Here is a 12314-nt window from a genome sequence, read left to right as displayed (position 1 = left end):
ATTCTTTCCCAGAATATTTTTTTCTATAAGTCTGGATTAAGTACAATGATTCCCATTTACCAGACGTGGAGGCTGAAACATAAGGAGGTGAGAGTTGTATTAGGTGGTTAGTGAGGAGCTAAAATTCAAGCTCAGATCCTTGGATTCCTAAGAATAAAATAATAATAGCTAACATTTAGCAATTCTAGGTGCCTGGAACTGATCTAAGCTTTCTATGCATCCTAACTCATTTAATCTTCACAATAACTCTGTGAAGTAGTTTCTATTATTATTTCCATTTTAGATGAGAAAAATGAGGCACAGGGAGGTTATGTTTAATCTTAGCTAAGTGCTGTTCTTTTGTCCCATACAATCTCCTGCGGAGGTAGCTTGGTTTCTGAACATTTTTCAGCATTTTCAGAAAGTGTTGCTTTAACTCCAAAAAAGACTAGATGGTAGCACTTCACCAGCCTCATACACACACACACACACACACACAAGAATGTGTGCATGCATACGTATACACATCAGCACCCCTTGTAGAAGTTCATCACCAAAGTCCATAGGACATATTCCAGAAAAGCTGCAAAGGTAGGTCAAAAATACAGTATGATTTCTTTATCTCATAGGAAGCCATTGCCTAAAACTGACCTTCAAGTGTCCTTTGGCTGCTTTTTTATTTGTGCTTTGAAAGGCCAATAAAAGCATCTTCATTGCTTAAAATGTGCCTTATTAACCTGCTGGACCTTTGCTAGAACAACAAAAGATGAAAAAAAAAAAAATACACAACTTCCTCTGTTGGACTTTGGAAACTCTCCTCCCATCTATAACTATATAACTCTATAACTATAACTCTAATGAGGGATTTTCCATCTAGATGCGTTAGTGAGATCTGTAGTTCTTCCCAAGGAAGGGAAACCTCCCGTGAAATCTCCACATCCAACCCAATAACCATTTTACCGAGACCACATCTTTCATTGGTTTGCCCACCTCAAGCCATAGTAGTACAGCTGCCCTCAACAAACCCATTTCTCTTTCCCACAGTCTTCCACTTTTGTTTAATTTATTTTGGCTTTAAAGTGCTTGGAAATTAAATGGAAAGAAAAATCTCAAAGGATTAAAAGTATACACATCCAATGTACACTCTTTGCCAAGGTATCTATTGCTCATGTTCAATACAATGTTTTGAGTTTTTCTGAAATAGTGAGTATTATCTTTCCCCTTCACCATAAGCTAGTTGGTGTCATGAAGGAAGTGTGAAATTTTCTAAAGAGATAGCTATCCCTTTGACCAATCCAAGCCTTCAAATAAAGTCACTCCCCAACCGCCACCCCACTCTGCCAGCAACACCTTCTCACCTGCTTGTCTAACACATTTTCACAGTTAGATGTCACTGAATATAGATGATCGAAATCCCTCTTATTAAGTCCTCTTCCCATAGGACTCTGCTTTGCGATATAGTTATCTCTTTTCTGAAATCCCAGTAACTGCCTCTTGCATTTACCTGCATCACTTGTAATAGAAGGCATGTAAAGTATTATTTAGGGTTTTATTTTGGGGGCAAGATGGGGGCCTTTTTAGTTGAATAGGTACCTTAAAAGTAATATAGACTAGCAAAAAAGAACAGAATGCTAAGGATTTGGGAAAAGGGACGGTATTGTTTTTTAATATGATCAAATTATTTGGCAAGAAGATACTTATTTACATATTCATTCTATACTAATTTAGTAGTTGGAAAAAATGATAGCAAATCACCCAGAATAGTAGTCAACTAGCCTAGGAACAATTTATCCTTTTCCCTGGGAAAACAAACTGCCGATAAATTGGGGAAAAATAGAAAGCCTATGTCTAGTTTCTTCCCTTTGAAGAGATAGGAGTAACAAATGCAGACTCCATGTATTTGTAGAGAAATAAAAGCGCCTGGCAATTGGAGAGCAAGACAGGATACAGCGGTCACCTAAAGAGCAGAAAGTGTCCAAGTGTCATACTACATGGATGAAGGGAGCTGAAAATGGAGGCTTTATTTTGCTTTGTCTTTTTATAAGAAAGGAATGAGAGGGAAATTGACATTGGTACACAACTCCATCAAATACATCCAGGTGACCCGGCAATCTAGTGGGAACTAGGTGCTAAATGCCAGGAAAATCTTGGGCAGTTACAATGATTTTCCAAACAATTCTTAACAGTGCTGTGTGCTTTAAAATTACAGAGCTTTTTATATGTATTAACGTACTTGACAAAAATTAATCAGGAAGAGGGAAACCCTGGTACAATATGCCATTCATGAGTTAGGAACTTTGAACATAGTTAGTGTTTGATAATATGTACATCTGATTAAATTTAAGTAACTCTTACTACCCAGGAGACAGATTTAGGAATTATCTATCAGACCATCGTAAATCAACTTCCAATGTGACACTTCCAAGTTCAACTATTCTTGGTAACCAACAGTATTGAACATGGAGAACTGCTCCCAAGTTGATTTCAAAATCTCAAATTATCTGTGTCAGGGGAGCAGTCTAGGAGCAATGAGGCAGAAGAGTTACTATTCTACATCCATCAGAAATTTAAATGGATATAAACCAACGCAATTCCCTGACCTGTCTTCATGCATAAATCCATTGAACGTCCCTATGCGCTCACATTAAATCAGAGTGGCCGAAGTCTGTCTGCTTTTCTGTGAAATAGAACCTGCCATTTTAGTAGCTGAGTGTCTGCTCAATATGTGCCTCTGTATGTTTTAAAGTAGTTTTCTTTCTTTCTTAAATTAAATGTGCTAATACTTTAGATTACTTATACTGATTCTTCCAATCAAAGGAGGGTGATTTTTGAGTATTATGTAGAAGTAGTGGAGAAATTATGATAATTTAAAGTTCATTTACATGGGAATCAAGAAAGAGCTTTGCAGAATGCCCCCCCCCCCCAGAAAAAAGGAAGAAGAAGAAATAAAAGCATTTCTAGAGACTTTGGGTAAAGAAAGGACGATTTCATAATCCCATCTGCTAAATTCATGCAAATTTGTAAAAATATTCTGTCTTTAAAAAAGTGATTGGCCTGTCTAGTAGCATGCTGATCCACCAAAGACTGGGGTCACGTCCTCTTTTCCCACGGATTTTCACCAGCCCCTACCAGATGATTGTCCATACCAACTACAGTCCACTTTTCCTTTCTTATAAAGCCGTCCCAGGGAGTCCCTTCTGTACTCTCTTGGCAAACCTGACAATCCGCAATCTGTTTCAACTTTACACACCATCAGAAACACCTTGTTTTGAAAACTTGCTGCAAATTGCAAAGAAAAACTGTTCTTAAATGGCTGAAAGCTGATGGTGGTATCATGAGCAGACATTTGCAAAACAATCTTCATTTTGAAGAGAGGATCTAATAAGTCAATTTAAACTGTTCTTTTAAGGAAAAGGCATCCTTAGGATTGACACGTAAATGTTCAGGATTAAAATTTAGGTACTTGGCTAGCAGTTCATAGCAGGAAAAAGGAAATGACATTTTCAATTTGTCAGGTTGCACCCACCCATAAACCAAGCCTTTCCTTTTTACTGTGTGGATCAAATATTTCAGCTGCACGTTTAACCATGTGATGCAAAGGCCTGAAGTGGGAAGCAATTGTTCGGACTTTACCAATATGTTCATACCAAAATAATTAGCACAGGGGAGTAGATAATAGAAGTACCAGGCAGAAGGGACTGTTACTCCAGTATCGTTGTTTCATTGATTTCTAATCTGAAAAGGACCCGAGTAAAGGAAGACTCCTCCAGAAGGTTTTTGAACATTACCTGTTGGTCAGCATGGTGCCGTTCACCTCTGCTCTTTACAGAGGAGGTGTGGGACATAAGCACAACCTCATTCCTATCTCTCCCTGTGCCACGCCTTTCTCCACCAACCAAACCCTAGATGCTAACTGGAAACTAGATCAACGCTGGGAGCTTGGGAGAGGGCTCTTTGCCCAATGACCTGGAAGCATAGAAATGTGAGCACCTGCCAGGTCATGGTCATATAATAAGACCTTTACAAATAGGACCTTAGGAGCCACTATATCCAAACCACTAATTGTCAGAGAGTTAACTGAGGCACAGAGAAAGGAAGTCCAGGGTCACATGGGCCTAGGGCTAGGGCTACAGTCCAGCCCAGTGCTGTTTCCACCTTGGGGTAACATTGTTGGCTGTTCTCTGCATGAGCAGTCATAGGTTCCCAGCAATGCTGGTCATAGGAGAAGCAGCACGCATGCACCATGTGTGACATGAGCAGGCCACAGGTGATCAAAGCCATGGGCTCGACATCCCAGAAATGTGCCAATGCTGCCTTCCTCTTTAAAATCTAACCAGGACACAGTTATCCAAAGAAGGCCTACATTGTGCCCAATTTTATTCATTTTGAAAAATCTATTTCTTCTTCCGCAAAAGGTTTCATACTTCCTCATAACAGATTTAAAATTAATGTCCCTTGATTTCTCTGCTCCCCAAATCAGATACAATCAGACTTGCAGGCTGAGTACAAACATATTACTTGATAAGGAGAGCTCTGGATACCACTTCAACAAGAGCATCTGACTCTCCCCCTGTCCCCAAGTCGCTCTGAATTTGTTTTTCTAGCCTTGTTATACAATAAAACCCTTACAACAGGCAGGTGGATGCTGGGGACAGGGGCTCTCATTGGCCTCCACTAGGTGAACAGTGCCCCCTTGTGATCAAACAATGCAGGCACATGGAGAGAGATTCCTCTCAGGCCTTTCCTCAAAGCTCCGTAGAGTCCAGAATGGTCACAAATCCTTTCTCCGGAGTTTGACCAGGCTGGACATAAATAGTTCTAAAATAATCAAGCTTTATTTGAGTGGTTTCCAGAATAGAGGGATCCGAGCACCTTTCTGGCAACATGTCTCCCTAAAAGTCCTTTATAAATAAAGGCTTTGCTAAAAACGTTTTATTTGCCCCTTTTAAATTTTTATTTATTTTTAATTTTACTATTTCTTATCAGTCTCCTGAAAACTCCTATGCTTACAGCCACCTAAAAAGCATACACATTGCCATTCAATACTGGCCTTCAGGCAATATTGGTGTTTTGTTCCTAGAAATCAACTGATCTCTCACACCTGTTGTTGTTGTTATGTGCCCTCGAGTCAGACCTGACTCATAGTGACCCCTCCTTGGGTTTCTGAGGCGTTATTGCTAGGAAGTAGATTGCCCAACTTTCCTTCTGAGGAGTGGCTAGTGGGTTTGAACCACCAGCCTTTTGGTTAGCAGTCAAGTGCCTTAGGCACTATGCTACCAGAGCTCCTGACACTCACACCTAGGTTTCTCAAAAGAAAATATATAGCCAGTCATTAGGCTCACAGATGTTCACATTTTAAATCTAGAAAATTATTACAATATAAACAGTAAACGCAAATTCATGGACTTGTCTTTCAACAGTATCACAGTGAATCCTTCAGGGATTTTTTGTTAGCCTGGTACTTGAATATTACAAACCATACAGGCAAGTTCAACCTAGAGAAAGAAACTGAGGGAAGGTGGCTAATTAGTAGAGGATAGACAGAAGCCAGGTCAGCAAACTCGAGAGTTCTTTATTCTTCCAGCCTTACAGTGCCAGGGAAAAGAAGGCAGCTGGGCTAAGTCACCTCTGTTGGGCATCCTTACAGGAGCCAAGTGTAGATGGGACCAGGCTGAACTGGGCACCTCCAGACTCTTGGACGCTTCTGCTTTTTAAATAACATCCTTGCCTAACTGTTGGGTAGAGCCAGAGGTATAGAAGCCTTGGCCTTATTAACCTGACCCTACATAAGGGAAAAAAGTGGTTATGTGGGTATCAAGGAGCTCTGGTGGTACAGTGCCTCAGGTATTTGACTGCTAACCAGAAGGTCCATAGTTTAAACCCACCAGCACCTCTGTGGAAGGAAGATGGGGCAGTCTATTTCCATAAAGACATACTGCCTTGGAAACCCAATGGGGCTTGCTATGAATTGTAATTAACTCAATGGCAGTGAGGTTGCATGGGTAATAGTTTTACATTCAGCTAATTTTGATGAAAGGCGAAATACCTGAAAAGCTACTACCTTAAAAAGAAAACGTTCTTTAAGTTCTCTTTTTCATAGTTTTACCATGCTTACATAGAGAAGTCAGACAACTGGTCTTTCTTGATAGGCTGAGGAGAGCTGAACGTGCAGATTCTGTTATATTGATGAGATCATCTTCAAACAAAGGAGATTTTGAAATTCTGAGAAGGGCAGGGACAGGGACGGAGACCCTTTTTGTGAAGGAGCAAATCAGCTAAGGAAACAGCTCTTGGACTGGATTCTGATCAGCCAAATCCACAGATAGGGGTGTTCTATGCACCAAAGTACTTCCACTTTGTGTATCATCTATATGATGCCATTCATGTGGCTCTATTTTGCTCAGCTGCCTCAATGTAGATCTCTAAGCCCACCTTGTGCCCCAGGCCAAGGGCAGAAGCAAATGTAAGGCAGTGGGCAGAGGGGGGAGCTAAGTCGAAGGACAGCAAAAAGTCTAAAGAGCAGCCGTGGGATCCCCCACCTAAAGGCTAGAATTTCAACCACTATCCCTCCAATCCTACCCTGCTGAGAACAGCCATTAAATTCCAGATACAGCAATACCAAAGTCAGATTTTCACAGTGAACCATGGCGATCCCAGCCGGGGGTGACTAATAAACTGGATATTTAGTTCTGTTCCTGAGACCCTAAAGCTAAAAAGCCCAAACCCACACTTGATCCCACTCCACATCAAATAATTTCAGTTTTATTCATTCACAATTTCATATATATACATATATCCTAAGGCACTTGACTGCTAACCAGAAGGCTGGCGGTTCACCAGCCACTCCTTGAAAGGAAGATTGGGCAATCTACTTCCGTAGTGATACCGCCTCGGAAATCCAAGAAGGGGTCGCTATGAGTCGAGTCCGACTCAATGGCAAACAACAACAACAACAAATATATATCCAAAACCAAACCAAACTCACTGCCATCGAGTCAAACCTTCCTATGGAAGTAGATTGCCCAACCTTCCTTTCAAGGAGTGGCTGGTAGGTTTGAACCACCAGCCTTCTGGTTAGCAGTCACATACCTTAGGCACTAGGCCACCAGAGTACACATATTATATTCATATTCTCACATATCAGGCACTATGAAAAGTACTAGGAATCCAAAGATAGATAAAACAACTTAAAAAAATAGAAAGATTTTAATGATAGGACACAGTTTAATGATACATTTTAGGATACATTTTAATGATAGGATAACCCTGCACCCCACAAAAGCTTCAACTGGGACCTCCATTAAGGACACGCCTCTACAGTATACCTCTCAGGACACAGTGCACAGACATCATAAATATTGTGACACCACAGCCTTCATAGTACCAAGGACTCTCCTGAACGAGGAACTAAACCAGAGGCAGGGAGTTAATCAATCATGCTCTTTTGAATTCACTGAGATCTTAGACTTTCCCACACATGGAGCAAGTCCCCTTGACCTAACAGAGGAAAAGATTGTACCAAAAAGCAAACAGACAAAGCCAGCTGCCTTCCAGTTGGTTCAGACACATGGTGACCCACTTGTCAGAATGGAACTGTGCTGCACAGAGTTTTCGAGGCTGTGACTTCTCAGAAGTCAATCACCAGGCCTTTCTTCAGAGGTGCCTCTGGGTCGGTTTGAACTGCCAACCTTTCCGTTAGTAGTTTGCACCACCAGGAGACTCATTAGAACCTAGAGAGCTCCCTTTTGAAATAAAAATCAGTAATAAATAGATAATAATAATAAAACTACTGAGCCCTTGTCAAGGAACCTGGTGGCACAGTGGTTAAAGTATTTAGTTGCTAACCAAAAGGTTTGGCTGTTTGAACCCACCAGCCACTCCATGGGAGAAAGATGAGGCAGTTTGCTTCTGTAAAGATGTACAGCCTAGGAAAGCCTCTGAGCAGTTGTTCTTCTCTGTCCTATAGTTGCTATGAGTCAGACTCAGACTGGATGGCCATGGGTGGGTAAACCAAAAAAAAAAAAAAAAAAATCCCAAACTTATTGCAGTCCAGTCTATTCCATGCATAGTGACCCCTCCTCGGATTTTCAGGGCAGTATCTCTACAGTCATTGTTGTTGTTATGTGCCGTAGAGTCGGACTCGACTCATAGTGACTCCTCCTTGGGTTTCCGAGGCAGTATCACTACGGAAGTAGATTGCCCCATCTTCCTTCCAAGGAGTGGCTGGTGTCTTTGAACTGCCAGCCTTCTGGTTAGCAGTCAAGTGCCTTAGGCACGGTCATAGGCCTTATAAAAAAAAAAACCTTTCCGTGTTTGCATCTTATATGGTAAACAGCTAGAACGCACACAACCTCTACATATCTTTCAAAAGTATTGTTCTCTTCAAAGAATGTATGAAAACTCTCCTTAATTCTGGAAAAATATTCTACTGATAATATTTCTTCTACTCTCCCTCCTTTCTCTTTAAATTCAGATTTTCTTATACCACTTCATCCTGTCACCCCAAATCCCTTCCCAGACATTCTTCTGCCTTTATGAAAAGGTGTCATATCGGTGTCCCACCAGAGGCAGACCCTGGTAATAACAACCACCATCTTCTGGAAGAGTCTTCATTGAATGGGTGACAGGAAATCAATTATCAGCAGGAGGGTGGAGCCAGGCCTAGGTCAGGACCAGAGCAGACCCAAGCGCAGAGGGACTTCAGGAAACCTTATTTGTAGTGGGTGGAGTGGTCGCATTTGCCATGTCTAGCCTTGTGTTTCTTTCTGCTACGCTGGTGTTTTTTTCTCCCCAGCTGAAGACTTGAATAAATATTTTGACGTAATTTTCTGTTACTGCCGACGATTACTGCATCTTCTTATTTAACTTATGTCTTCTTTCCAAGCGAGAATATCCAGGTTTCGGTTGGATCTATTTTAAGGTGAATTGATTAACCCGCCTAATAATACATTCATATGTTTCTTTTTTTTTTTTTTTTTCTATTATGTTTTTTACTCTAAAATACTTACAGAACACATGGAGCGGAGTCCCTAGTAAACCACGTTGTCTTTTGGATCTGTGTGTTTGTCTGTTCGTTTCGTTCTTCCCTGGATAGGGGAACCTGCCCCCGGACTACAGGATCAGCCTGATCGACATAGGCCTGGTGATCGAATACCTAATGGGAGGGGCTTACCGCTGCAACTACACGCGCAAGCGCTTCAGGACGCTCTACCACAACCTCTTCGGCCCCAAGAGGGTGAGGCTCACCACTGTTTTCTAGGCTCCTCCTGAGAGGAGGGTACAAAAGATTACAGAGAGATTGAGGGTGTGGCTTCCCTCGTCCAGGTGGAGATACAGGAGACGGAGGCATCCAACCCTCCCCTTCCTTTGCCATCACATCCACTTAAAATTAATAATACAGGAATGCATTCGGTGAAGAAGAAAAATGTGTTGTTTTTTTTTTTTTCCCCACTAGGTCCAATTCGAATAAAAAGCACTGAGAGAATAGTAATGAAATCAAGTTAATCTTACTATCTCACTCAGCAATATCCAAGTATTTTACTCTTAGATCTATTTATAGATCTTTAAAGATTATTGACGACCTCACAGAATTTTTATCTTTATGAGTTCGTTTATCTCACAAATAACAATATTTACCATATTAGAAATTAAAATTGATAGTCATTGGGTGGTGCCCAACGTCAAACGGTCAATGTGTTCAGCTGCTAGCCAAAGTTTGGGGTTCAAGTCCACTCAGAGGTGCCTTGGAGGAAAGTCCTGAAAATCTACTGCCTAAAAATCAGCCACTGAACACCCTCGGGAGCCCAGTTCTACTCTGATACACACAGGGTTGCCATAGTCAGAGTCAACTTGACAGCAACTGACGGTGGTGGTGGTAGTAGGAGAAGATATTTATAAATTCATTTAAAATAACAGTACCAAGTCTGTTGCATGTTAAGATAAATAGCATGTTTATGAAAAATAATATCTTCACTAAAATAACAAATTGGGGATAAGAGTAGCACTGTTTTGCATTTTTGCCAATTCCTTTAATGTGTGGCTTAATAGAAGACAACTGCGTTCAGTCTATTGCAAAAATGTTGTTTTAGTTGAAATTTATGAAGAAACTCTGGCCTCACACAAATATGTAGTTGGAAAAGGAAGGGTTATTTTAATAATCCTTACAGGTGATTGTTGATACTCTTCTTTTGTAAAACCAAAACCAGTTGCTATCAATTCGATTCTGACTCCTGGTGACCCACTATGGGTCAGTAGAATCAATCCATAGGGCTCTCATGGTTGGGACCTTTCAGAAAGAGGTCACCAGGACCTTCTTCCAAGGCACCCAGGGTGAGTTCAAACCACCACCCTCTTGGTTAGTAGCACAGCACTTAACTATTGGTGCCACCCAGTCATCTCCCTCTTCTTTGATAACTCACTGCCATTGGGTCAAATCTGACTCACAGTGACCCTCATTGGGTTCCCAGGGTTGTAAATCTTTACAGAAGTAGATTGCCCCATCTTCCATCTGCACAGTGGCTGGTGGGTTTGAACTGCTGACCTTCTGGGTAGCAGCCAAATGTCTTATCCACTACACCACCAGAGTTCCTTTCCTCTTCTTTGATACTCACTGCCACTGCCATCAATTCCATTCTGACTCATAGCGACCCCTCCTTGGGTTTCCAAGGTGGTATCTCTACGGAAGTAGATTACCCAGTCTTCCTTCTGAGGAGTGGCTAGTGAGTTTGAACCACCAGCCTTCTGGTTAGCGGTCCAATGCCTTAGGCACTACGCCACCAGAGCTCCTTCTTCTTTGATAAAAACCAAAAACACCGAACCCACTGCCATCGAGCGGATCCCAACTCATAGTGACCCCTCCTTGGGTTTCCAAGGCAATATCTCAATAGAAGTAGATTGCTCAGTCTTCCTTCCAAGGAGTGGCTTACTATACCCAAATTCAACAAGTGGTAATCTTAAAGATAAATTGCAATGTGAAATCTGACACCATACCAATAAAATTTTCTGATTCTGCTACATTAAAATATTTTGGTCTATCTTGTACTTCATATGAATCTTACCATGAATTGATCATTGGAAAATATTGGTTCATTGAGTTATGCAAATCTTCCAAATGTTGGCCCATTTCATTATATGATATTGAAAAATCACATTCATCAGTATTACCTCTAATCTCGGCAGAGGTGATAGTAAGTACTGAGAACCTGTCCATGTGATCATGGGAAATACAAGATTAACAAAATTCTTGTTTTTGCCTGAAAGTTTGTATGTTGTCGTTGACAACAAATACTCTTGTTTTCCTTGAAATGATAGCCTCACTTCATTCATTTCCAAAAATCTGCAAAATGTCCAAATCTAAATAACCATCATTTGTCTGCCAGTCATTTCTTCAAGGAAAAAATATTTCATGAAAAAAGTGGCTAGTGCAATTCAAACAACTACTTAAATGCTTATTCTCAGGACAACCCATCGCAGTTCAGCAGGTAGCAGAACTTAATGCCCACTTCCCATTTTATCCCTCAGACTATCAAAAAAGACATGTAGTTAAGGGTTATTGTTATTGTGTCCCATCAAGTCAATTCCAACTCATTGTGACCCTAATGGACAGAGTAGGACTGACTGCCTCATAAGGGCTCCTAGGATGTAATCTTTACAGGAAGGAGTCCTGGTGGCACAGTAGTTAAAGTGCTCAGCTGCTAACAAAATATCAGCAGTTCCAACCCACCATCTGGTCTGTGGGAGAAAGATATGGCAGTCTACTTCCATAAAGATTTATAGCCTTGGAAACTCTACAGGACAGTTCTATTCTACTCCTACAGGGTCACTGAGTCAGAATCGACTCCATAGCAAGAGGCTTTAATCTTTACTGGAACAGATCACCAGGTCTTCTCTCCTGAGAAGCAGATTTAGATTGGGTTAGCAGCTAAGTGGTTTACCATTGTACCATTAGGGTTTCCTGTAGACAAAGGTAGAGACTAAATAAAGTTAATAATTTGTATGCCTTATCAAGGACATTCTTAAGTGGATCTGATGTACAGTGTGTGTGTGTGTGTGTGTGTGTGTATGTGTGTGTGTGTGTAATAACAGAGAAGAATCTAATGACTACTAATAAAACTGCCTTTGTCACACTGAGACACCCAGAAGTTTTACTCACCATTGCTTTTGCATCACTGGTGCAAATGTTAACATAGTATAAAAAGTAAATAATATCTTAATATAATTAATGAAAATAGTTATCACTTCACAGACCCCCTGAAAGGGTTTCCAGGACCTGCACGGTTCAAATTTTGAGAACTGCTGCTCTCATTGGTGGCAGGCATGGTTTGTTATTGTTGCTT

The 12314-nt window shown here is 41.0% G+C and overlaps 1 protein-coding gene across 1 annotated transcript in view; it reads left to right on the top strand.

The window, feature by feature from the left end:
- Positions 1 to 12314, top strand: part of TRPM3 (transient receptor potential cation channel subfamily M member 3) — a 1151180-nt gene that overhangs the window by 1028146 nt on the left and 110720 nt on the right. Inside the window, exons 16-17 of the mRNA XM_042780585.1 lie at positions 8864 to 8899; positions 9074 to 9214. Of these exons, the coding sequence (XP_042636519.1) occupies positions 8864 to 8899; positions 9074 to 9214 (177 nt within the window). The remainder of the gene's footprint in view (positions 1 to 8863; positions 8900 to 9073; positions 9215 to 12314) is intronic.

The sequence above is a fragment of the Orycteropus afer genome, unplaced genomic scaffold, assembly GCF_000298275.1.
Source record: "Orycteropus afer afer isolate SDZICR_OR568_19922 unplaced genomic scaffold, OryAfe1.0 scaffold00005, whole genome shotgun sequence".
NCBI classification, from domain to species: domain Eukaryota; kingdom Metazoa; phylum Chordata; class Mammalia; order Tubulidentata; family Orycteropodidae; genus Orycteropus; species Orycteropus afer.
This window is presented reverse-complemented; position numbering and strand designations above follow the sequence as displayed.